Genomic DNA, 27,854 nt, shown 5'->3' on the forward strand with positions numbered 1-27,854 from the left:
TGCTACTGTTATAGCCTCTAGACTTCCTCTAGATTCTCGCCCTTAAGATTTGAACAACTTCTCTCTTCCTTGCTTTAACATTACTTAGGGTGATACAAATAGCTCTCCATATTATTGTCATCGCTGAGTTATCGTTATCGTTCCCGAACTCACCTCCACCCACAGGGCCTGAAGTTCAACGGCATGTTCTACATTGACATGTGTAAGAACGGAGACATCGACTTCTGCGAGCTCAACGCCCGCTTCGGCATGCGCTCCATCATCGCCGACCCGGTGACCTTCAAGTCCAAGGGCAGCTACCTGGGGCTGGCCACCTTGCAGGCCTACACCACCATGCACCTGTTCTTCCAGTTTAAAACCACCTCCCCGGACGGCTTCATACTGTTCAACAGCGGAGACGGAAACGACTTTATCGCTGTTGAGCTGGTCAAAGGGTGAGGCATTAGTCATATGTACGAGTACCATTATTCTCTTACCTGGCCTTGTTTGCTCAGTGTTCAGAGGAGAGCGAGTGCTCTCTTGTTGTCTCTACCGCTGCTTGTGCACACACTCCCCTTCTCAGTAAAGTCTCCTACACTCACACACTTCAACTGAGTCCCATTTTTTTGGTAGTGCACGCTAATGGACACACACAGGCTGAAGGGGCTTCTCTGAGGTGGGTCCCAAAGTACAGAAACAAAGAATTACTGAAGTGTGCATCCCTATCCCTTGTCCCCTAGCATGGACACACACAGGCTAAAGTGGCTCCTCTTGGGGCGTATCGCAAAGTACAGTGGAGAAGAAGGGCCCTTAAGGAAGGGAAGTACTAAGAGCGCTGAAGCATGCATTTGTCTGCCCTTGTCTCGTCCCTCCGTAGGTTTGTCCACTATGTGTTTGACCTGGGGAACGGTCCCAGTCTGTTGAAGGGGAACAGTGACAGTGCCCTGAATGACAACCAGTGGCACAACGTAGTTATCACCAGGGACGCCACCAACACACACACCCTCAAGGTGGACACCAAGTCCGTCACACAGAACGTCAACGGAGCCAAGAACCTCGACCTCAAAGGTAACAAGAAATACGCTGATAAACATATCCTCATACACTTTCTCCCACCGTTCCAAGGAAGGTAGTAAACACACATCAAGTCTACCGGCACTAAAGATATACTTTTCAGTAAAAACCAAGCAGTCAGCCTCTATATGCCCTTCCATCATAGAGACATAAACACTGTCAATCCAACGTTTAAGCTACTGTAGCTTAGCACTTAGAATGCATGTCATTCTAAGTGATGCTAGTGTGGATGTTGGAATGTAGCCTCCGTTGATGTTTGCTCAGGTTGTTTGCTGATTTGACTGAACAAACTCGTTATAGTTGTGTAATGACTGGATTATCCTCTATTTACAGAAATGGTGTTGACGCACTCTCTGACCTTTACATCCTTTATCCTTCATTTGTTCGTCAACTCACCCCTCCCTTCATCTGTCCCTCTCTCTCTCTCTCCCTCTCTCTCCCTCCCTGAAGGGGATCTGTTTGTGGCAGGGCTGGGGCCTAACATGTACCAGAACCTTCCTAAACTGGTGGTCTCTAGGGAAGGTTTCCAGGGTTGTCTGGCGTCTGTAGATCTGAATGGCCGCCTGCCTGACCTCATCAACGACGCCCTGTTCCGCTCCGGACAGATCGAACGCGGATGTGAAGGTACGACCCATGACCTAAGACCCCTACACCAAATGAACCCATATATTATGTATGCGTCCAGTTCCAAATCGACCCCGTGCACCCTAGATGACTAGATCTTGACCCTCTACTAATTGCTATACTATCGTCCTTGCCCACTCACACCTTTTGACCATCAAGCCCAGTTCATTTATGGCCACATAGGGTCCCGGCCTAATGGTGTACTGCAGTGGTTCCCAACCAGTGGTACTAGGACCCCTGGTGGTACATCACCTATCCACAGGGGGTACTTGAGAAGACTCATTAGACCATAGGCCTACTGGTAAAATACACATGAGGGGGTACTTCAGGGGTACTCTGGGCAGTGGTTCAGTAACCGAAAAAGGTTGGGAACCACTGGTGGACTGTGGTAAAATAATAGACTGGGGCACTGCATCTACCACTAGGTGGTGCCAAAGGATCAGTATTCAAACTGAGCTTGTTCTCTCACAGGACATTCCTAAACACACAATGACTTACACACCAATATCTATAAACCTGATCACTTTTTCTAGCTACTCCTTTTTCTGCAATCTAACAGATGAACACTAATTAACCACTTAACATAACAAAGTGAAGTACTTACCTTTATAGTCACTATGCTTACCTATACTTCTACTATACCAGATACTCAAACTAACCCTATGGTCCCTCACTAACCTGACTCTGTTGTTTTTCCCGCTTCTTTCTGTTCTGTTTGTTGTTTTTCTGCGCTAACAAAGTTGGTTTCACCAAAGCCGACCTGCAAGGTAGAAGGTTCAACTCTCAACGCTTCTCTGAGGCGTGGCTGAATGCTGTGTGCAATGCATTGTGGGTGTAGCATGTCCCACTGCTGGCGAGGAGGGCTCGCTCTCTGGGAGTGGCGGCAGAAATGTTGGAGAGAGAGAGAGAGAGAGAGAGAGAAGGATGAAAGAAGAGAGAGACACAGAGGGATAGAAAGAGAGCAATAAGAGGGAGAAAAAGTGAGAGAATCCAGAAGGGAGAGACACTGAAAGAGAGGTGAAAAACAATCATTCCAACCCATACACAGAGAAGCACATCCACTATTAACCATAAGGTCCATTTCCAGCCCAGGGCTGTAGTACTGTAATTATGTTGTCCTACTCGTAGTTGCTGTCTGCCTATGGCCGCGGCACCGGCCAGCCCACTCTTTATGGTAATCATGCTCTGTTATGTCCATCCGTCCGACACAGACCCAGAGTAGCAGAGTCTATTACAGTTTGAACAGAAACAAACTCGTGTTCATGCTCCCATGGTCAGAGAGGAGAGTAGGGATTATTACTGGAACATAGGATCAGAGTTGTAATTAAATAGGTAGAAGATAGTACATGTAGGGTATATACACTGCTCAAAAAAATAAAGGGAACACTTAAACAACACATCCTAGATCTGAATGAAAGAAATAATCTTATTAAATACTTTTTTATTTACATAGTTGAATGTGCTGACAACAAAATCACACAAAAATAATCAATGGAAATCCAATTTATCAACCCATGGAGGTCTGGATTTGGAGTCACATTCAAAATTAAAGTGGAAAACCACACTACAGGCTGATCCAACTTTGATGTAATGTCCTTAAAACAAGTCAAAATGAGGCTCAGTAGTGTGTGTGGCCTCCACGTGCCTGTATGACCTCCCTAAAATGCCTGGGCATGCTCCTGATGAGGTGGCAGATGGTCTCCTGAGGGATCTCCTCCCAGACCTGGACTAAAGCATCCGCCAACTCCTGGACAGTCTGTGGTGCAACGTGGCGTTGGTGGATGGAGCGAGACATGATGTCCCAGATGTGCTCAATTGGATTCAGGTCTGGGGAACGGGCGGGCCAGTCCATCGCATCAATGCCTTCCTCTTGCAGGAACTGCTGACACACTCCAGCCACATGAGGTCTAGCATTGTCTTGCATTAGGAGGAACCCAGGGCCAACCGCACCAGCATATGGTCTCACAAGGGGTCTGAGGATCTCATCTCGGTACCTAATGGCAGTCAGGCTACCTCTGGCGAGCACATGGAGGGCTGTGCGGCCCCCCAAAGAAATGCCACCCCACACCATGACTGACCCACCGCCAAACCGGTCATGCTGGAGGATGTTGCAGGCAGCAGAACGTTCTCCATGGCGTCTCCAGACTCTGTCACGTCTGTCACGTGCTCAGTGTGAACCTGCTTTCGTCTGTGAAGAGCACAGGGCGCCAGTGGCGAATTTGCCAATCTTGGTGTTCTCTGGCAAATGCCAAACGTCCTGCACGGTGTTGGGCTGTAAGCACAACCCCCACCTGTGGACGTCGGGCCCTCATACCACCCTCATGGAGTCTGTTTCTGACCGTTTGAGCAGACACATGCACATTTGTGGCCTGCTGGAGGTCATTTTGCAGGGCTCTGGCAGTACTCCTCCTGCTCCTCCTTGCACAAAGGCGGAGGTAGCGGTCCTGCTGCTGGGTTGTTGCCCTCCTATGGCCTCCTCCACGTCTCCTGATGTACTGGCCTGTCTCCTGGTAGCGCCTACATGCTCTGGACACTACGCTGACAGACACAGCAAACCTTCTTGCCACAGCTCGCATTGATGTGCCATCCTGGATGAGCTGCACTAACTGAGCCACTTGTGTGGGTTGTAGACTCCGTCTCATGCTACCACTAGAGTGAAAGCACCGCCAGCATTCAAAAGTGACCAAAACATCAGCCAGGAAGCATAGGAACTGAGAAGTGGTCTGTGCTCTCCACCTGCAGAACCACTCCTTTATTGGGGGTGTCTTGCTTATTGCCTATAATTTCCACATGTTGTCTATTACATTTGCACAACAGCATGTGAAATTTATTGTCAATCAGTGTTGCTTCCTAAGTGGACAGTTTGATTTCACGGAAGTGTGATTGACTTGGAGTTACATTGTGTTGTTTAAGTGTTCCCTTTATTTTTGTTGAGCAGTATATATATATATATATATATATATATATATATATATATATATAGTGTGTGTGTGTGTGTGTGTGTGTGTGTGTGTGTGTGTGTGTGTGTGTGTGTGTGTGTGTGTGTTAGAATATATCTTACTATACTGAGACACTGATGGGAGGTTATTACTGTGTCAGGTGGGACAGAGGAAGCAGCCAATAGCATCACATCCCTGCTGCTGAGCTTTAACCAAGGCTAGTTTCAGGGGGTTCCCGGAGTTACGTATACCCGTCTCTGTATATCAAAGTAAATAACTCAAATGTGAAAAGTCGAGATATACAGGAAACTATAGCAAATACTGCAACTGCGCATCAACCGTGCTGTTGAGGCCATCTCTCAGCCCCCCCCCCCTCTCTCTCTCTCTCAACCCTGTCGTACTCCTTCCTTCCTTTCTCTGCTGAAATGAGAAAGTGCTGTTACAGAGAGTGAGTCTTCCGGGACAGACAGGGTCGTGTGACTGAATACCGTCACCTGCATTAGACAGTAAAGGCATTTTCAGCCAGCAACTATACTACTTCTTTTGTATTCTTCTGTTTCACCTCCAATGTCTTCTCATTTCTCACATATTCTCTTTCACAAGACACTTGCACTTAAATGATAGTTTATTTGCAGTTGTTTCTGTTTATCATTTCACTTTTTGAAATTCATTTTTTCTTTTGGAGGTTTTTTGATAAGATTTTGTATGTTATTTGTTTTAATCCAGACGGATTTACTATATACATATAATGCATTGTTCTTGTTTGCATTCCCTCTTCGACAAGTATTCAAAAGTGTGAGATACTGTATGTGTGGTGGTGGTTGGTGGAGAATGGTATACACACATCCTGTTTGACTTTGAATACCCCTTCGACTGTCTCAACGGAGTGCATACTCAGGGATATGCACTACTGTACTTGCACACTCTGAAGTGTTCACTTGTTATTGTTCTTGTTTTCATTTCTGTGTGTCTTAAGTCCATGGTGATGTAAATCTACAGTGTTTCCCGTTATTGTAATGTTTCACTTCCTGGAAAAAGACGTGTAGTTTTTGATCGTTTAATGAGGAGGGTGGGAACGTTTGTTGTTTCTGTGACTCCTGTACAGTATCTGTTATCGTAAGCCACATGTGGACAAAGTCGTCTATTTCTCTTTTCTGTTCTTGCCTGTTCATAATGGTTCTTATGCAGTGTTAAAACACACAGAGAGAGTGTTGTGTTTTCTTTCTCCAAACGTTGAGACGTCCTATTGGAACGATACGGCCCGCATGACCCCCCCCCCCCCCCCACTTCCTGTTCCACACAAAGTGCACTACTGCATGGTACCTCCAATGATGGAGCTCAGTGGCACCCCCATGTGGTTACTCCACACCTTTACACCCTGTCTGTTCCTCCAGGACCCAGCACTACCTGTCAGGAAGACTCCTGTGCCAACATGGGCGTTTGTATTCAACAGTGGGAGAACTTCACCTGCGACTGCACCATGACATCTTACACAGGGACACAGTGCAACGACCGTGAGTACTGTTGACTTTTTACTGTACATATGCAGACAGACACACAGATAAAACACAGTACACATACACACACACACACACACACACACACACACACACACACACACACACACACACACACACAGGCAGACACTTTCAACTTTACCATGACCTGTTACACTGAGGGACGCTGTGCAACAACCGTAAGAACCAGGGGTCAAGGGTTTTCTGCATCATGCTGGATGTTACCTTATTCTTACGCTGTATATTCTACTTTCTCTGTGACAGCACCAGTGAAAGGAATGGTGTGTGTGTGTGTGATAGTCAAAATATGCCCTACAAAAGCGGTTGAATTGGTTTGAAATGGTTCTCAGTGTCACACCTTCTTGTTGTTTGGTCACAGAGCTTTAGTAACTTGGCTTTATGAGTCAGTGAGTGACTGATGTTATGTAAAACTGCTGGTTCTGCCCAAGCAGCCATTTTATAAACACCCCTAAAGAGGTTTCTCAGATGTGTGTGGCTCTTATCCCCGTGACGATGGGGACTCTCGTCTTCAGTTTGCGGTGGCAGGCGCGCACAGTGGCGTGCACAGTCTTTCACGGGTCAGTGCAATGTAAGGGTCGCTCTGCCTGCTTTGCCCGTAGCACAACTAACGAGCTGAATCATGTCGAAAAGGAGCTGTGATCACACTGGCCTTTCATACCGGCTAATGCTGCTGGTGGCTCCACGGCTCTCGTCCTCTACCTGTCTCTCTCTTTCCCTCGCTGTCTCTCACTCTCTTTAGGTCCTCACCTCTCTGCTCTCTTGTTCATTTGCTCTCTTATCTCGATCTCTCTCTCTCTCGTTCTCTTCCCTGTGTTTCTTGTCCTGTCTTTGACACAGAGTCGTGGTTTGAGGCGATGAGTGCTACTCTGACCCAGTGATTAGCCCATGGTCATGCCTCAGCAGGCATCCCAGTGGTTTCATATCTAATCCTGTTGACACTTCAACTTCAAGGGCACAGCATCACCATTATTTCCATCCTAAATACTTCCCTATGCAGGGTACTACTTCTGGCTAAATCCCTCTGGCTTTGTCTTTGTGGAATTGTTTTGTATTTTGCTTTAATTGGACCCCAGGTAGCACAGTTGTAGCCAGCTAATAGGGATTCTAATACCAGTAAACAAAACAACAACAACTTAATTGTTAGTTGTTACCTATTAAAACAGGGGCCCTTTGGGTGCTGTTAAATGTAGTGGTTTAATGTTCTGGCCAGGTACCAGATTAGTGTTCCATCTGTGTTTTATAATCCATCCTTTTAGTTATTCTTCTCTACTGTACCGTTTACAATTGGCTGATTCATCCCCCCTCCTCTCCCCTGTAACTATTCCCCAGGCCGTTGCTGTAAATGAGAACGTGTTCTCAGTCAACTTACCTGGTAAAATAAGGGTAAAATAAAAATAATGATCAAGTAGAGGTTCCTCTTCCCCGAGGTTTATAAAGTGTTCATAGAGCCTCCGCTAGATGGCAGTAATGTACCGAGCATCTCCGTATGCAGCCTAGCCTACACCAGGCTGGCTAGCTGAGAGAAGAAATTAGATGCAATCCCCTGAGCATGAAATCAGCTTTCCTCATCTCTCTCTCTCCCCCGCTATCCCTCTCTCTCGCTATCCCTCTCCAAACACACACACAAACACACCCCTCTCATGCTGCACCTGCTGCAGAAAGTGGATTGCTATGACGCTTTCTCCAACGAACACAATGCAAAAGTGATATTTCAAATCATGTTGTTTGATAGTGAAACTGAAGGGGTCCCAGTGTGGTTCCATAGCTGTGCTGCGAGGCTGTGCTGCGAGGCTGTGCTGCGAGGCTGTGCTGCGAGGCTGTGCTGCGAGGCTGTGCTGCGAGGCTGTGCTGCGAGGCTGTGCTGCGCTGTGTGTCAGGCATGAATCGAGCGCAGCCTCACGTGAGTGTGGTTCTAATTAGCACAGTGCAGAGTAGTGGAGAGTGGAGCATCTTTACATTTACATTTACATTTAAGTCATTTAGCAGACGCTCTTATCCAGAGCGACTTACAAATTGGTGCATTCACCTTATAGTATCCAGTATCCTTTCTCTCTCTGGCTCTCTGGCTCTGTTTGTCTCTATCATTTTCTCTCTCTGTGTCTTTCTGTCTGCCTGTCCGTCTCTGTCTATATTTGTCTGTCGCTGTCTGTCTCTACACACATCCTGTTTGACTTTGAATAACCCTTCGACTGTCTCAATGGAGTGCATACTCAGGGATGTCCGTCTCTGTCTATATTTGTCTGTCGCTGTGTCTGTCTGTCTCTGTCTTTCAATTTTCAATTTAAGGGGCTTTATTGGCATGGAAACATATGTTTACATTGCCGAAGCAAGTGAAATAGATAATAAACAATAAAAAATAATCAGTAAACATTACTCACAAAAGTTCCAAAATAATAAAGATATTTCAAATGTCATATTATGTCTATATACAGTGTTGTAATGATGTGCAAATAGTTAAAGTACTAAAGGGAAAATAAATATAGGTTGTATTTGCAATGGTGTTTCTTCTTCACTGGTTGCCCTTTTCTTGCGGCAACAGGTCAGAAATCTTGCTGCTGTGATTGCACACAGTGGTATTTCACCCAATAGATATGGGAGTTAATCAAAATAAGATTTGTTTTCGAATACTTTGTGAGTCTGTGTAATCTGAGGGAAGTATGTGTCTCTAATATGGTCATACATTTAGCAGGAGGTTAGGAAGTGCAGCTCAGTTTCCACCTCATTTTCTGGGCAGTGTGCACATAGCCTGTCTTCTCTTGAGAGCCAGATCTGCTTTCAGCGGCCTTTCTCAATAGCAAGGCTATGCTCACTGAGTCTGTACATAGTCAAAGCTTTCCTAAAGTTTGCGTCAGTCACAGTGGTCAGGCATTCTGCCACTGTGTATTCTCTTTTTAGGGCCAAATAGCATTCTAGTTTGCTCTATTTTTTTTGTAAATTCTTTCCAATGTGTCAAGTAATTATCTTTTTGTTTTCTCTTAATTTGGTTGGGTCTAATTGTGTTGCTGTCCTGGGGCTCTGTGGGGTTTGTTTGTGTTTGTGAACAGAGCCCCAGGACCAGCTTGCTTAGGGGACTCTTCTCCAGGTTCATTTCTCTGTAGGTGATGGCTTTGTTATGGAAGGTTTGGGAATCGCTTCCTTTTAGGTGGTTGTAGAATTCAACAGCTCTTTTCTGGATTTTGATCATTAGCGGGTATCGGCCTAATTCTGCTCTGCATGCATTATTTGATGTTTTACATTGTACACGGAGGATATTTTGCAGGATTTTTGCAGAATTCTCCCTCTCTCTCTTTTTATTTCTCTCCTTCTCTCTCTCTCTCAAGGCTCTGGGGGTGACATAGAGACCTGGCAAGCATGCACTGTGGGTGACGGTGGCATCAAATACCACCCTTCTAACTCTCAAGTTATGCCAGGTTCTGAGTCACATTGAAGGCTGTTAGAAAAAAGTCATCATGAGTCAAAGTTAGTGTTGCCTTTGTTCATTTCATCTGAATGCAGCCAGTAGAGCATTTTTCTCTACTCGTGGTAAGATTAAAGTGAAAATTCAGCCAGGCAGTAACCTACATTTCTGCTGCGGTACGGTTGGCGGTTTGTCTTGTTTTACTGCAGACTCTAAGCCTTTACAGCAAATCCCTATATTGTATCCAACAGGGTACTGAAAGCAGCAGGCAGGGAGACAGACAGACAGACAGACAGACAGACAGACAGACAGACAGACAGACAGACAGACAGACAGACAGACAGACAGACAGACAGACAGACAGACAGACAGACAGACAGACAGGCAGACAGGCAGACAGGCATAGAGGCAGACAGGCATAGAGGCAGACATAGAGGCAGACAGGCAGGCATAGAGGCAGGCATAGAGGCAGACAGGCAGGCAGGCATAGAGGCAGACAGGCAGACAGGCAGGCATAGAGGCAGACAGGCAGGCAGGCATAGAGGCAGACAGGCAGACAGGCAGGCATAGAGGCAGACAGGCAGACAGGCAGGCATAGAGGCAGACAGGCAGGCATAGAGGCAGACAGGCAGGCATAGAGGCAGACAGGCAGGCATAGAGGCAGACAGGCAGACAGGCAGGCATAGAGGCAGACAGGCAGGCATAGAGGCAGACAGGCAGGCATAGAGGCAGACAGGCAGGCATAGAGGCAGACAGGCAGGCATAGAGGCAGACAGGCAGGCATAGAGGCAGACAGGCAGACATAGAGGCAGACAGGCAGGGAGGAAGTCAGGGAGGGAGGCAGGGAGGCATAGTTAAAAAATAAGACTCATTTTATTTCACCTTTATTTAACCAGGTAGGCCAGTTGAGAACAAGTTCTCATTTACAACTGCAACCTGGCCAAGATAAAGCAAAGCAGTTCGACACAAACAACACAGAGTTACACATGGGATAACACAATAGAAAAGTCTATATACAGTGTGTGCAAATGTAGTAAGATTAGGGAGGTAAGGCAATAAATAGGCCATAGTGGCGAAATAATTACAATTTAGCAATTAAACACTGGAGGGATAGATGTGCAGAAGATGAATGTGCAAGTAGAGATACTGGGGTGCAAAGGAGCAAAAAAATAAATAACAATATGAGGATAAGGTAGTTGGATGAGGAGATTTACAGATGGGCTGTGTACAGGTGCAATGATCGGTAAGCTGCTCTGACAGCTAAAGCTTGAAGTTAGTGAGGGAGATATAAGACTCCAGCTTCAGTGATTTTTGCAATTCATTTTTGCAATTCGTTCCAGTCATTGGCAACAGAGAACTGGAAGGAAAGGCGTCCAAAATAGGAGTTGGCTTTGGGGATGACCAGTGAAATATACCTGCTGGAGCGCGTGCTACGGGTGGGTGCTGCTATTGTGACTAGTGAGCCGAGATAAGGCTGGGCTTTACCTAGCAAAGACTTATAGATGACCTGGAGCCAGTGTGTTTGGGGACCTTCAGGCTCTGATCAGGCCCTACACCCAAACAAGGGCACTGCGTTCATCCACCTCTGGCCTGCTGGCCCCCCTACCTCTGAGGAAGCACAGTTCCCGCTCAGCCCAGTCAAAACTGTTCGCTGCTCTGGCACCCCAATGGTGGAACAAGCTCCCTCACGACGCCAGGACAGTGGAGTTAAATTAAAACACTGAACTGATAAGTAGTTGGTAACAGTTTGGGTCTAGAGTGTCTCCCCCTTTGAAGAGGGGGATGACCGCGGCAGCTTTCCAATCTTTAGGGATCTCGGACGATACGAAAGAGAGCTTGAACAGGCTAGTAATAGGGGTTGCAACAATGGCAGCAGATCATTTAAGAAAGTGAAGGTCCAGATTGTCTAGCCCAGCTGATTTGTAGGGGTCCAGATTTTGCAGCTCTTTCAGAACATAAGTTATCTGGATTTGAGTGAAGGAGAAATGGGGTAGGCTTAGGCAAGTTGCTGTGGGGGGTGCAGAGCTGTTGACCGGGTTAGGGGTAGCCAGGTGGAAAGCATGGCCAGCCGTAGAAAAATGCTGATTGAAATTCTTGATTATTGTAGATTTATCAGTGGTGACAGTGTTTCCTAGCCTCAGTGCAGTGGGCAGCTGGGAGGAGGTGTTCTTATTCTCCATGGACTTTACAGTGTCCCAGAACTTTTTGGAGTTTGTGCTACAGAATGCACATTTCTGTTTGAAAAAGCTAGCCTTTGCTTTCCTAATTGCCTGTGTATATTGGTTCCTAACTTCCATGAAAAGTTGCATATCGCGGGGACTATTCGATGCTAATGCAGTACGCCACAAGATGTTTTTGTGCTGGTCAAGGGCAGTCAAGTCTGGAGTGAACCAAGGGCTATATCTGTTCTTAGTTCTACATTTTTTTGAATGGGGCATGCTTATTTAAGATGGTGAGGAAAGCACTTTTAAAGACTAACCAGGCATCCTCTACTGACGGAATGAGGTCAATATCCTTCCAGGATACCAGGGCCAGGTCGATTAGGAAGGCCTGCTCGCTGAAGTGTTTTGGGGATCGTTTGACAGTGATGAGGCAGACAGGGAGGCATATAGACAGGCAGATAGACAGGGAAGCATATAGACAGGGAAGCATATAGACAGGGAAGCATATAGACAGGCAGGCAGCAAGGCATATAGACAGGCAGACAGGGATGCAAACAGCTAGGCATATAGACAGACAGACAGGGATGCAAACAGCGAGGCAGACAGACAGGCAGACAGACAGCGAGGCGTACAGGGGGGCGTACAGGGAGGCAGACAGAGGGGCGTACAGGGAGGCAGACAGGCAGACCAGGACTGTCTGCACCTTCCATTTATCTACAGTTGACAGTTTGAGTACTGCACTACTCACTCCTAAACTCAGACACAAGACAAAGAGAGACAGAGAAAGAACTTACAGCACTCTTGAACCTTTTATGCATTTCTCAGCCCTGACTTGTGTAAGGCTTTAGCTACAGGTACTGTTCTGCAGAGTAAATGGCTGCAGTCGAACTGCAGTCGGGTTTGGGACCAGTTCTTGTGGTAGCGGGTATGGGCGGGTACGGTATGAAAATATGTGGTTGCGGGAGAGAGTGGGATGAGTCGCACACAGACCTCCACTGCAGACCTCCACTGCAGACCTCCACTGCAGACCTCTACTGCTTCTTTTATTCAACTCTCTCACTCCTTTTTATAGCTGTTTTTCGGCGCCTCTGTTTGGTAATGTGTACAGTAATGGCTGAGTGGTTTTGTCATGGTGCTCATCTTCGACCTTCTCGCCTCACTGCTTCGTTTCACTCTTCCTCACCCCTCCTCTCTCCTCTCTTCTGACCTCTCCTCTCCTCAACCCTTTTACTTGGTTTGCATCATTACCTCACAGTTCTAGTGTAATTCAAGGACATCAGGGATGGGAGGGAGCTATTGCAAAATGGAGAACGGGCCGGATGCGGCTCTCCTCTCTACATCGGGGCAATTACTCAACTTACATAATGGAATTAGCTGCTGTCTATTATTTGTCTATTTCGCCCAACAAAGGTCAAGCTTTATTATTCATTCACAAGCCAGGACACACACGCACATTGTTTCACACACAGTCGGGCAAACACACGGTCACACACACATGCGCACGGATGCATTCAAGCAGACCACACAGAGGCACACAAACATGAACAAACCCAAACTAACTTAAACACACACACACCAATGACACACACACTCAGAGATGAAAACAGTTAATGAGTTTGTGTTGACATTTATAATTGCTTAGATGGCTTTGTAATAAATTGCCCTCTACCAAGCCAAATGGCCTTAATTTACTTCCCAAGATGCATTTGGAGGGGTGTCACGAAGTCTGGCTGCTTGCATAAAACTGCAGCTGAGTTTCCCTCCATGTTTTATAAATTCATTCTTTAGTCACTCACCTTCCCAACACAACGTTTTACAGGGGATGAGGCCAAAGGACATAATGGTATACACACATTGTGTCACTGGAGTAGGCCATGTTCTTCAATCTGTAAAGGAATATTAAGTGTATTCTTTTCTATGTGAAAAGAGGCATGGAAAATGAGATAGTGTCCTTGCCATTCTAAAACCACTGCATTATTAATCAGTGAAAACTGGATTGAGAAACGCCTTCTGTGATTCACACACATGGCACGCGCACTCATACTCAAACTTATTTTCTCGACACACACACTTTCTTGCTGAACACACACACACCCCCCAGACCACACGCACTTATCACAAACACAGTGTACATGCCCTAGGTAGTGTAGTAGATATGATGGAATGTGGTTATTCATAGCTCCCTCATGCATACCTGAAGAGTTTTCATTTGAACAATGAATAATGTAATGTGCAGTCACAGTAAATGTGATTAAGTGGTGCAGAGGCAGGATAACAGGTGTGTGTGGGGCTGGGAGGGTGTCTAGAGGACCAGGGTAGCATTAAGGAGGGTGGAGGCTTGTCTGGGAGTCAGTGGTGCTGAGGGGGGTGTCTAGGAGACCTAGCCTGGGTAGAATGTAGCTAGGCCAGTGTAGAAGCAGGTGTGCTGGGAGTTGTGGGGTGCGTAGAATAAGATGTAGGGATGGGGCTTGGCTGGGACAGGAACAGTGGTGTCGTGGGCTTCATCTCTCCTCTTCAGAAGGATGTCATGCACTCTGGTTCAACAGTCTGTCCAAATGGAAACAGACATTCTGTCCTGACATCTTCTCCTGTATTACACACTAGCTACAGTACCTAGTAAAAAAAGGATCACACTGTCCAATGCCGCAAGCAAAGGCCCTCAAATGCACAGAGGGGGACGCAGCCTCAGCCTCTGTGACGTAAACATGAGCGAGCCTTGTGAAGAGAGGAGGTGAATGGAGGAGAGAGACATTGATGAGCAGCTAGGTGCTTTAGGGTAGAGGAGGGGGAGTGCAGTGATGCTTTGTTGTGGCCCAGGGGAGAGGGGTATTACCCCAGATCAAACAGATAGAATAATCCCCCAAACACACACACACACACACACACAGTCTTGTACAACTAACCTTGTGGGGACACGCAATTCAGTCCCAATTCAGTCCCATTCAAAATCCTATTGTCCCTAACCATTAACCCTAGCCCGTACCCTTACCCTAAACTTAACCCTAACGTTAACACAAAAACCTAACCTTAACCCTAAACCTAACCATAAAATGAACCCCTAACTCTAAACCTAATTCTAACACTTATTCCTTAACCCTAAACCACCTAGAAATAGCATATGACCTTTTTGGGATTAACAAAATGTCCCCAAGTGGTCAAAATGTTTTCGTTTACTATTCTTCTTGGGACTTCTGGTGTCCAGAAGTCTAGTTAAACGAGCCCACACACACACACACACACAGCTTTTCTACACTTCACTCTGTGAGAGGACAAGGATGAAATAAATGTCTTCATTAAAGCTGCCCTATGCAGAAATCGCTCAGCCATTTCCTGGTTGCAAAATGTCTAACAGTTCACCTATTTTCAGTTTATATGACCATATAAGCAAGTATAGTGACGGAAATCGTTGTGTTGTCTAAAAAACTGTGTAATATATTTTCCCTAACCAAATATATTGTATTTTCAGCTGTTTGAAGCTGGTGTACAAAACTGAAAGTAAAAGAGGCAAAAACGAAACTTAAGAACGGGAAGCATAGAAAGGGTGCACATAGAACAGATCTAACTCTTCTTAGACTTGCTTTCAATGAGAATGACAGATCTATAACCCACTTTTCTATGTGAATTCAGTCCGGTCGCCCCAAAAGTTACATATTGCAGCTTTAAGGCTCTATTTCCAACCCAGGCCTGTAATGGTGTAACTAATACAGCCCAAGTACTGATCAAGTTAATGATGCCAGCCTAGCATAGCCTAGCATATGGTGTGTGGTTGTGTGTGTCCAATCAATTATTTGTCACATGCTTAGTAAACAACTGGTGTGGACTAACAGTGAAATGCTTACGGGCCCTTCACAACAATGCAGTGACATTTTTTGGGGGGAGAACTAATAGAAAAGTAAAACACGTACATTTTTAAGTAAAAATAGATACACAATGAATATACAAGAGGTACCGATTTGATGTTCCGAGGTAATTGAGGTAGTTATGTACATATATCTAGGAATTAAGTTGACAGATAGTAAACAGTAGCATCAGCGTATGTGATGAGTCAAAAAAGTTTGTGCAAAATGGGACAATGCAGATAATGGGACAATGCCAGCTGGTCCGCGAATGCTTTGAGTACGCATCCTGGTAATCCGTCTGGCCCTGTGGCCTTGTGAATGTTAACCTGTTTAAAAATAAAATTGAGTCGATGTCCTCACCCCCGCATAATCGAATTAGCATAATACAGAAATCCTCATCAAAATTCGTCAGTTGAATCAGTTTTTTTACCTGAGCTGCTTCTCAGTCCACCTCCGATGTCACCTTTCTGCATCTTCGGTGAAAGGTGGCAGAGCTAGAGCGGTATTTTTCAGACCATGAGACCTCCTGAACATCAGTCTTCTCACGTAAATGTCTGTAGCGTCTGAATGTCTGCTCTACGACCACCACAAGTGTCATGGGACACATCTGAAGTCGGTACCGCCGATCTGCCAACTTCTTCTGTCTGTAGCGTCCCAACAGTTTGGGCTGCACACTAATTTGACCTCTGTGGAAAGGTGAGTCTCTCACGAGGACACCCAAAAGCTTCACAAGACTAATCTGAAGGTAGCCAGGTACCAGTTAAACATTTTTATGGAAGTATATATGGAAATAGTTTATTGCCTAACAATAAAATAAAAAAATATAGAAATAGTTTCCTGATTTTTCTTATATCTCTCAGATATAGGACAGACACTTCAGAACAAACTTCCTTTAGAGATATATATTTTTACTATCTGTTAGTCCATGTACAGCATGATGCTGTTATTCAATGCATTTCTATGGGATAATAGCAGTAAGGCCAAATTCAATGTTTCATAAAATATTATTTAAAAAATGTATACCTTAAGTATTCAAAAATTCCAAATCATATGTTAGCTTAGGTCTTACTCACATAAGCTACAGAGAGTGTGATCACACAATTGTCCAGAACAGCTGGTGCTCTCACACATGGTTCAGTGTTGCTTGCCTAGTAGTGAGCATAGAAGGCATTGTGTGTATGTGCGTGCGTAAGTATGTGTGTGTTATATGGCTATGGTGTGTCACTGAGATAAGTGGATGTGTCAACCGGGTGCAGGAGGCAGACATAATGCCATCACTGGAGATGGTGGAGCCATAGTGAGAGAGAAAATGGGAGAATATGAAATGAATTAATTAATGACCAGCAGAGAAACGAGAGCAAAGTTCATCTGGAAAAAGTGTATTAGTTCAACTTTATTCGTGTTTGTGTTTGTGTGTATGTGTGTGTGTGTTCTCGTGTTTGTGCTCTCCCGTGTGTAGTAGATGCAGCCTTCCATGTTTGTGTTGATATTCAGTATCTACGTCGGTATACAGGCCTGTTGTTTGCTAATTAGACTTCATGCACAGTAAATATTTACTACCTTCCCATAGTTCAATGTTCAATGCAGACACAAACAGATGACTGCTAACTGAATATACAACACATATACTGTAATGGAAGCTTTACAATGAGGGGGTGTGATAGGAAGAGAGGGAGAGATATAAACAGAGAGAGAGACATAGACAGAACAGACAGAGACAGAAACAGAGAACTAAGTAAGCCATAGACACTGGAAACAGTCGACCCAGAGTCAGAGTCAGTCACACCAAACATTTTGGGGCGAGAGAGGCTGAGAGTGATTGAATGTACAGTAGCACATAACAGACAGTTAGGACGTGGTACATCCATCTGTTTCTGCTGGTCGCATGGGTAACCTTGGGGCTGTTACAGCCCTTCTCCCTGGCTGACGTTGCTAACGGAGACACATCCATCAACACACACACACACCCCCATCTATCAACACGTCTCCAGACACATTTAGCGGGCCCCGGCAACACATACAAATCACCCAATCAATAGGGACAAATACTCCAACATCCGCCCGCCAGCCACCGCCCAAAACCAAACGTACTGCTAGGCTTTGAAGACGTTTTCTCCATAAATGCATCTCACCTTTAGCTAAGCGTTGTACTCTCTATCTCTCCCTCTTTTTCTTTAGGGCCCTCCTCTGACTCCGCCTAGTATAGAGGTGTTTGTATCACAACGTGTGTGTGTGTGTGTGTGTGTGTGTGTGTGTGTGTGTGTGTGTGTGTGTGTGTGTGTGTGTGTGTGTGTGTGTGTGTGTGTGTGTGTGTGTGTGTGTGTGTGTGTGTGTGTGTCCACCCTCTCAGGGTCATGCTGTGTTGTGCCTGAACTCAGACTCTAGATGAGTGAAATCAATACAGACAGCTTCTCATCAACTCCTCTCATGGTTCTTCTGAATTGATGTACTTCTGCCGTGTGCTACTGCAGACTGGCACGGCAGGCAGGTGTGACAGACACACACACACACACACACACACACAAACACACACACACACACACACACACTGGCTTTGAACTGAACACCACAACAGGTCTTTTGTCATCCCAGACAGCGTTCTCATTCCGCATTCAATTTACTCCAGCAGCAATTTCATGCATTTCCCTCTTCCTTCTACACAAGGACAGTTTAGATGTTTACGCATCAGAAATGTTGCTAGAGTTTTTCGTGATATTCCCCGCTTTGTTCTCCTGATGACAAGAAGAAGGTACACTACTGATCCAGCCACTGGAACACAAGTAGAGTGAATAAAACACACACCTTAGGTACATACACCAGGAGAGGGGTGGATAAGAAGAATAGCAGGATTCATCTCAGAGAAAAGAGAGAGGATGTTAGCTCGAGGAGAACCTGGACATTTCAGGAGGTGACTGGAACATGTACACACACTGTCACCCAAACCTATTTTTCCACAATGGCCGTTCACTTACTGTTTCCGGATCCATAAGAATGAGCATGTACTGATGTCTTCATATGCCAGAAGGACATTTGTGTCTGTAAAATGTCTTCTTCCCTAACTCTGGGGCCTTTTAGAGATGCCCTTACATGCTTTTAACATTTAACAGTGGCCTCTTACCTGTGCTTTTCTGATGATCACGAATGCCAATGCTTTTACCCATAATCATGGGCAGGTTGACCTGTGGAAAGACCAAGTTCTTAATGTTAGCTGCAATGTCTGTAAGTGGTTCATCCTAGCTTTACTGACATTAGTGGAATGATTGGCATTTGTGGACCTATTCCCTGCTGAGAAGAAGAAAAAATAACGAAAGTAAAAACAGTTCTGTTGTGGAATTTGAGTATTTAGTCGATAACGTCTTTGCTCTCAGTTCTAATACATTCTTGTCTCAGAATGAGCATCTCCACTGCATGTTTGAAGGGCTCTCATTTGAGGGAAGTGTTTTGTGAAGGAGCTCCTCAAAGCCCTTATTTGACCAGGAGATGAGGCATTGAAGATTGTGGCCTCTGAGACGTTGTTTGATCATGCCAAGAGGTTATCTACCTGTCTGTTAGTTAAATATACATGATCCTTTGGCTAATGACTCAAATTCTAAAAGGGGAGTTGGTTGGAGTATGCAGAGGAGCCTTAATGATCACTTTAAAATAATGACTGTCTCTCTCTCTGTCTGACTAGTACAATTATTGTGTCAGTAGCTTCCCAACCCTCCAGCCCAGTTCACACACTGGATGAGGCTCAGAATGAATTGGGTTGAAGTTACACTAATGCCTATGTTTTTTGTTGAGCATCAGCCAGTCAATGATGGATCGTCAACTATCCAATCTGGTTGTCCATCAGTATCAATCCTCTCTCGTCTGCCCACCATTTTCCCTTCTCTGTCTCTAACTGTACAGGCTGCATAGGAGAGCTATTTATTCCAATGGACAATTTGCTGGGGTGTCTCACACACACACACACACTAGGGCCGCCCTGATAGGCACTGTGCTGAATGTGGCTACACCACTCTCTCTAGACTGCAGTGTGGGCTTCTGTAGCGGCAGCGCCAAGCTATAACAGACACACACACACACACGCTCACTCACTCAAAGAGCTGTATAACACACAAAGCAAAGTAGGACAGTGATGTCATTTAGATAAGGGCCCTGTGTGCCGAACGCTGTTATTGCATTTGGTGGGTGACATGGGACCCAATTACCACACAGGGACAACGGCTCCCGGGGCCAGCATTTCAAATTGTTTCTCAGGCGTCCTGGAAGGGGGACAAGAAGAATGAGGGATGAGGAGGAGGGGAAGGTGGGAGGGAGGGAGGAATGGAGGTTTGGGGCTGAGGATAAATAAGGTCAGAGAAGACAGGCGGCATCACTGCAATTGTCAAAGCAATTTACTGCGAGTGAGGAGCGTTGTCAATTCAGAGATGCTGTTCAGACCTGAGCCTGTTTCTCCTAGCTGCCTCTAAATGGTCTCTGAAGGGAAAATAAACTGGTGGACGGATATAGGGCGCACCCACACACCCACACACATACACGTTTTTCACTAATGAGCCCACAACATCTCATCTCGTTTATGTTTAGTCAGCTATGTGATTGTGTGTGTGTGTGTGTGTGTGTGTCATCCAACTATACACTAACTCAAAGCTACCCCTGCCAGTATGGTAATTCAGGCCTTCACTTGTTTCCCGTCACCTGAAAGCGGATCTAAGCTACTCCTTGTACTCCACAATGAATCACACCCCTGAAGGGCGCTTGACCTAACGTGGTGTGATAGATTGGTCTCCTGCATTAAGGGATTGGAGACCTCCGGCCTTCTCTCTCTGTCTGTCTGTCTGTCTGTCTGTCTGTCTGTCTGTCTGTCTGTCTGTCTGTCTGTCTGTCTGTCTGTCTGTCTGTCTGTCTGTCTGTCTGTCTGTCTGTCTGTCTGTCTGTCTGTCTGTCTGTCTGTCTGTCTGTCTGTCTGTCTGTCTGTCGTGAATATATTGATTGTAATCAATCTCCGAGGAGAGAGCTCTCCTGTCCGTCTGTCCAACACGCTGCTTACTTCCAGAGCAACTGGTTTGAATGCGTTGTAGGGTAGGTGGGGGGAGTGTGTGCAGGCACGGCACCAGGACTGTTTCTCTCCCGGTACTAAGGGGGGGCTTGACCAATACGTGGGGGTGCTAAGAAAATAGTTGATTTTCATGACTATTTACAAGTGCATTTATTCCATATGCATAATCAGACAACTGTGCATTGGTAATAATGTTTGTGATGAAACGGCGATCACAACGTCAGAAATGACATGAATAATATCCAAAAGAGCAGCCACAATGACAATTGTAATGTATTTAGCCTGTACCTGTTAACTGTGCACACACTTGTAAAACGAACTGGCTATCATCACCATGTTAGCGATTTATATTTCTATTGCAAAAATACTTTTAGGCCGACTGGCTGACAATATGCTGCGTCTTCTTGTTAGATCCAGATCAGTGTGATTGAATCATGTTCCCACCACCGGACAGGTGCTCTGTCAATACATAAAAAGGCCTTTCAGTTACTCACCAAGTGTTGTTTTATAGAAGGACGATGCGTCTGTTGTTGTGGTTCAGTGCAAATGAGTCTAATCTTCTGGGCATCCAGGGCCTTGGTTCTTTCTGCGTGTATGGACAGGCAGGCAAGGATGCTGAGTCGAGGGTTTGTCCAGTGTTCCATTCTGTATATCATGATGCCCGTATTTAGCATTTCTAGTATTATCTGAGATTTTCTGCGCACCTGTTTTTGTGGAATTTACCTACAACCTGTAAAAGTTCAAGGACATTTCCCTGGTTGACAGCCATGTGGTTTTCTATGTCTCCTCTCTGTGAAAGTCCCTGGTATGCAGTGTAACGCAGTGACTCCACACCTGCTCTCATATACTCTCTGTTCTCTTGGACTGTTTTTGAATGTCCATCACTTAGAGCATTGCATATTGTTGAGCCAGACTCTTTCTGAATAGTCCACTTATTCCACGCTGTCTTTGCATATTTGTCTTGAACGAACTTGTGGCCTTCTTCCAGTTCTGGTAGCCATCGTGGGTAAATGCCGCCTTCTCTCCACCATGGTTTCCTGGATGTTGAAAGTGGCGGCATTCAAAGCAGAAAGCACAGTCCTTATGAAATAGAATATTCCAGCCATTTGTAATCCTCATACTATCTACGATTGAAGTAGCGATCCTGCTGTCCAACTTTTGTGGCTGGATAACGCCGAAGAAGAGGGCGCCTTGGTGACTGGCTTAAATCAATCAGAGCTGAGGCTGTGCTAACAGTGCAGCAGCTAGCAGCGACAAACTGCTCTGGTGCTCCCTCACGTCGTGGCTCACGAGTTTCTCTCTCTCCACTCATCTTTCTTATCTCCCTCTTCGGCCCCCTCGGAGACAGGGTCTGGGTCTGGATTTTCATTTTCTACCCGCACTCTTCTCTCGATCAGAAAACGGTCCATCACAACGGGGCAAGATGGGCGACTAGCTACCGTAATTTCCGGACTATAAGCCACAACTTTTTTCCCAGGCTTTGAACCTCGCGGCTTAAACAATGACGCGGCTAATATATGGATTTTTCCCACTTTCAAATTTTTTTTCAAAAAAATAACACATTCTGTGACGTGCTTAGTTTTTTGGCGTCATGAAGCTTTCATTAGACCAATGAAATTGCCAAACGGGTTAAGGTCAAACTTTTTTGTTTACTGTTTAGATTAAATCGAGCGCTCTCAAACTTATTACAGTAGTCATTTTGTCACCCTCATCATGGCAAAGACACGGAGAAATGTATATGATGCAGCTTTCAAGTTGAAGGCGATTGATCTGGCTGTTGGAAAAGGAAATAGAGCTTCTGCACGGGAGCTTGGTCTTAATGAGTCGATGACAAGCCGTGTTTCGTTAAAGCCTATTTATTTTTGTTACAAGCCGTGTTTCGTTAAAGCCTGTGTAAAGTTCATTTGTTTCAATGTACCGGTAGGCACCTGCGGCTTATCGACATGTGCGGCTTATTTATGTTCAAAATAATATATATTTTTTTCAATTCAGTGGGTGCGGCTTATATTCAGGTGCGCTCAATAGTCCAGAAATTACGGTAGTTAGAAGTTAGCTCACATAACGTAGCCTAATGTGAGCGAGCACCCCCCCCCATACACTCACATACACGTCATAGGGCAAACACACAGCACAAGCACACAGCCAGGGACTGGATTGGGACTGGTTATTAACTTTGACATATTTCTTTATTTAAAAATAAAAAAATACTAAAATGCTTGAGGGGACTTAACTGGGGCTACGCAGATTTGTGACGTGACTATAGCCCCCCCCCCCCCCCTAGCCCCGGTGTAGCACCGTGCCTGTGTGTGTGTGGTCATGCTCCCTCCATTTTGCCCCATATCAAACTCTGTTTAAATCCATGTTCTCTCCTCTCTCTAACCACCACGTGAACTGTATCACCATAACTATATACGTCCATGTGTTTGTTTGTTTCCAAACCAGCCATTAAAACAATACGCTCTGTCTCCAACCATCCAACCCTCGAACCCGGCGCTCCAACCACTCCAGCCCTTCACGCTGCACGTCAGCCCTGATCAAGGGATCTCCCGTCCGGAGCCTAATGCCTGTGAGAGGCTGTGTGTGCGTATTACAAAAGTGTGTGTTGGTGTGTGTGGCTGGGTGTGTGTGTGTGTGTGTGTGTGTGTGTGAGGCTGTGCGTGCATATTAGAGACGGCCAGATAGAGCATCACTGGATGTGGTATGTGTCATCGTAGCATGAGAGAGCATAGCTTAATATCGCCTGAACGCTTTTCTATTCTGTTTATCATAACCTCAAATGGTTGCTAGCTACTGTTCTCACAGAACCCCACACTGTTGTTTATTCTGAATGAATATTTTATCACAACAACAACAAAAAACTGTTGTTTAAGGTCCATGTAGATAGAAGATAATAAATGTAGTATCTGTAGGGGGAAAAAAACCTGTTTTAGATTAAAACATGTTATTTACAATCTCCTGGCTGAAACACAGAGTTTCTTCCTGGCAACTATTCCGCTGCACCTGGTGGTATGTGTGTATGAAAGGCTTGGCCTGAGATCTGATCAGACCATTAGTCCCATGCTGTTACGTCCTCCAGGGTACTGGGGAATCAGACTTCCCTCACACCTGCCTAGTGATCAGGCCTCTGAACACACACACACACAAACACGCCTCATCTGCTCTCCCACCCCTTACTCCCCTGAGAGGGTAGGGTAATGTAAGGAGCTCCCAGCTAGCCTCTCTCCCTGTTAAGGCGTCCGCATGCTTCCCAGACAAAACAGTTCAGAAGAGTTTGTGCATATATTCGTGCACGTACAGTACCAGTCAAACGTTTGGACACACCTGTAAAGATGGAGAGAGAGCAACAGAAACAGGGCTGATAATGTTTTAGTTTGTAGCCCACGTTTGAACATGCCGGCTTGGCAGCACTCCATCTGTCTCTGTGGGTTCCTGGCTGCTGGCACGGCCCCTGGACCACCCTCCCCCCTCTCTCCCTTCTCGTTCCCGCCGTTCCCCCTCTCCCATTCTGATGTCTACCAGACTCCGCGTCAGGCTGGGCGCCTGCACTTGGCTCACCCTGTGCCTCACCCCTGTCACCACTGCACCACCCATGGGTCAGCTCCATCCCTCCCCCTTTTTTCTCACCCCTACCACGCCTACACCTTATTCACCCAGAGAGGGCCGAGGATTACGGTCATTTACGGTGGTGCAGTTCAGCGTTTAATGACTGGGTCTACTCCTGATGGAGGGGAAGGCTAATGAGTGTGTTAGAATTAGCCAACCCAGAGACAAACAGCCCTCCGTTTGTATGACTAATTACATGGCCTTGGCCAAGCCTAGAGGAGGGAGAGAGAGAGAGAGAGAGACAGTAATGACAGCTTACAGGGTTACTGGGGTTGAATGACTTGGAGGGCTTGCCCTATAGTCTCTCATCAACCCTCTGGGGCTGGAAACCGAGACGAGTGCAGCGTTTTCCCTGATTAATTGTTGCAACTGTGGACACTCTCTCACACACATACTTTCTCATACACACATACATACACACACACTGATTAATTTATGTAACTGTAACTGAGATAAAGATGTAAATTCACTGTTTAACTATTGAGTACAGTATGTGCTGTACCAAGCCAGCCCACTTGCTATAGTAGTATGATATAATTTCTATTCTGTGTCAAATAGAGCCTACAGTGTCGCTGATAGAAAGGGCCTATTAAAACATAGTTCTAAAACATATGGAATATGATTATTATTTAATGACCCGGAGGTTTGAACCTTCTATTATCACATCGCAAGCAGTGCTGCAGCTATGTTTAGCTTTAAGTTGATCTAATTCTTCTGGGAACTCAAAGGAAAGCCATGAAAATCCCCCAGGGACTTTTATATTCCCTTTCATTTGGAAAGATACAACAACAAAAAAAGTCCATCTTAACACTTTTCTTCTGGAGCTCTGCACACTCAGTCACCATTTTAAAACGGTTGTTGCATCGACCGCAGTGCAGCTGGGTTTTTTTTAATTGAAATTATCTGGCTAAGACATACTTAGAAAGCTATTTTGGGGTGTTAAACATAGTTTGCCATTATGCATACAGAAGAGTAATGTTACAAAACAGCATTAAATAATCATTATATCGTTGCACCTTTCTGTCTGGCTGTAGTTTGTCTGCATGTCTTGCGGAATAACACTGTGGGCTGGTTTCCCGGACCCAGATTAGGCCTATTCCTGGATTGAAAGGCATGCGCAACGGATATTCTGTATGGAAAGTGATTTTAGTCCAGATCTATGCTTAATCTGTGGCTTAGAGCAGTTGGCCTGAGTGTCTCTCTACCATACATGTTCATGTGTGTGCTGGCTTCAACAAGCTCTGTTCTGAAAAGCCGATTTGACATGTTTGGGCACTATTGCTCTTCCCTCTACTCTCTGTAGTGCTGAGTGATGAGGTCAACCAGTGGAGATTCTCACTGATCTATAATGACCATTGGGGCAATATATTACAGACCATGTTCATATGTTAACAAGGCTCTGATGGATCTCTGAGCAAGGTCAATAGTCCGGGAAGTGATGACCGTGTGGATGTTGGCTATATCATCACTGAGCTATGAAGGGCAGGGAGGGACACTATATTATGTACAGTGAACACCAAGTTCATATGTTAACAGCCCTGACGGCGCTTGAGCACCTAGTAGGGCCGGAGGCCATAGAATGATGACTCTGTTGACGTTGGTTGTGACATCAGTGATCTAGCTATGCTGGCAGGGAGGGCCAATATGTTACGAAAACAAAAGACGAGCGAGTGGCCCTGTTGATGGTGTTTATGTCATCCGTTCATCAGATCCCTGCAATACAGCATCTATGGCGACCGCTGTTGGTGTTACACTTGAACTCACAGCATCCGGTCCAGCATTCTGATGTACTGTGTCAGTTGAAGGAGTGCTTCTTCACATCCACATTCAGTGGAACTGGAACAATGTGGGGGAAAACGAGGCTTGCCTTTTGCCGAGAGCTAAACCTGCTAAGGTTTGATATTGCGGCCAGCCAGTCATCGAAGGGGACAACGGTTTATCCTTTGTTTGGAATAAATCATGAAAGGAAGCCTGTCTGTGCTATGGAGTATCAAGTGATGTCCTCTAGGAACTGAATGCAGTCAGTGAGAGGTCCTATCTCTTCCTCAGTATCTTGTCCATCAGTCATGTGACGGCTATAAGCCAGTAGCTTATAGCACAGGGATGAGATGGGATGAGCACAGGGATAAGATGGGGACAGGGGAGGGAAGAAAGCATCTCTTGGCAAAGCAACAGAGTATCCTCTGTCTGGCTCGTGGCTACAGCTGTGGAGGATAGTCTTCTGCCTCTTCTGCCACATCCCCCTCTAAATTTCCCTCATTTTTCATTCCATTGTTTTTCTGTTGTTTTTTTCAAGTAGCTTTTGGATTCGTGGAGACCTTGCCACGTCTTTTGGTCTTTTGTCCTTGGGCGATCATTGCAGGGGTTTATGGGAGGTACACACACAGAGAAACACAGGCTGTCTAGGTCTTTTATTTTTGGTCTTTCTCTCCCTGTCTTTGGCTCTGCTGTCACTGACTCAGTATGTCTGTCTCACACACACACACACACACACACACACACACACACACGATGTATCACAATCCTACCATTCTCCCTGGTGATTCAGGACACGTCTCCAGGCTGTGTTGTTCTTGTTGTTCTTGTTGTGTGGGCTGGCTGTTATTCCCTGCTGAGAAAGAGACAGACACAGTTGAATTGTCCTGACCTCTGGGGAATACGCTGGGAATCCACTGTGACACTGACCTTATGCTAGCCAGTCACATAACTCCACAGAGAAAGGATAAAGACAGGAACACACCCTAAGCTTTACTCCATGTGGGTCTTTCTGTAAACTAGGGCACCAGGGAGGATTTCCTACACTGGACAACTTGTTACAGCTGTTGATAAGTCATCAATAATAATCTGCAATTTAAAAAACAATGTCATTACATTAAGGTATAAAGGGGGAATCATAGCTATATTCATTAATATTCATGAGTTGATTTAAAGCCTATGTTAAACATAGGCTTTAAATCTTAAATGTTGTCCATTAAGTAATGGTTTTAAAACAATGATGATCATATTTAAAAAACTATGGCACTTATATACCAAGTCCTAGACTGTTTTCTAATGAGAATCATGAACGTCGAGTTGATAAACGAGATCCTTGTCCAGTATCCACCAACCCTTTATCATGGTTGGTGTCTTGATGGATTTGTCCAGAATTGTGTGACTTAATACATTACTTTTCTGTCCATGCATTTATGGTAGTGTAAATTGTCCTTATATCATATATTAAGCATTAGTCAGATTCTCGCTGTCGCACCGTTTTTTTCTAAAGAGATCCCAGAAATGTAGTGTAAGCAGGGCTCACACAGACATTAGCAAGTCATATTCAGGGACTTTTTCAAGCACTTAATTGTAATTTTCAAGGACAATGTTATATAATTGTACATATAGGGCCTAATAGAGAACATGCAAACAAAAAAGTAGGCCATTACCACTTTAAGAATATAGATCTTTAGGCCTTGCCCTTGCGTTTATATTATAATTATTATTACATTCGAAAATGTGAGAATGATGTGGACATTGCCTGACTAAATAGATTGGATACATGCGTGACGATTTGTCTGTAGTCTGTGGCCGACGCAGGCACACTTAATAAAGCCATGAATGCAGTAGCATTAATCTCTCTATTTGAATCTCTCTCTGTTTTTATAATGAGAAAGTAACCAAA

At 45.3% G+C, this 27,854-nt stretch overlaps 1 protein-coding gene across 12 annotated transcripts in view; it reads left to right on the forward strand.

Moving 5' to 3' along the window:
- nrxn3b (neurexin 3b) overlaps positions 1–27,854 on the forward strand; it is a 416,132-nt gene that overhangs the window by 183,734 nt on the left and 204,544 nt on the right. For 8 of the 12 annotated variants that reach the window (XM_014145029.3, XM_082961870.1, XM_082961871.1 and 5 more), the window contains 4 exons: positions 166–434; positions 857–1,047; positions 1,504–1,677; positions 6,011–6,130. In XM_014145029.3, the coding sequence (XP_014000504.2) occupies positions 166–434; positions 857–1,047; positions 1,504–1,677; positions 6,011–6,130 (754 nt within the window). Of the gene's footprint in view, positions 1–165; positions 435–856; positions 1,048–1,503; positions 1,678–2,417; positions 2,445–6,010; positions 6,131–27,854 lie in introns of all 12 variants that reach the window. The other 4 variants (XM_082961878.1, XM_082961868.1, XM_082961875.1 and 1 more) reach the window with 1 other exon arrangement.

The sequence above is a fragment of the Salmo salar genome, chromosome 15, assembly GCF_965601325.2.
Source record: "Salmo salar chromosome 15, fSalSal1, whole genome shotgun sequence".
Lineage (NCBI taxonomy): Eukaryota > Metazoa > Chordata > Actinopteri > Salmoniformes > Salmonidae > Salmo > Salmo salar.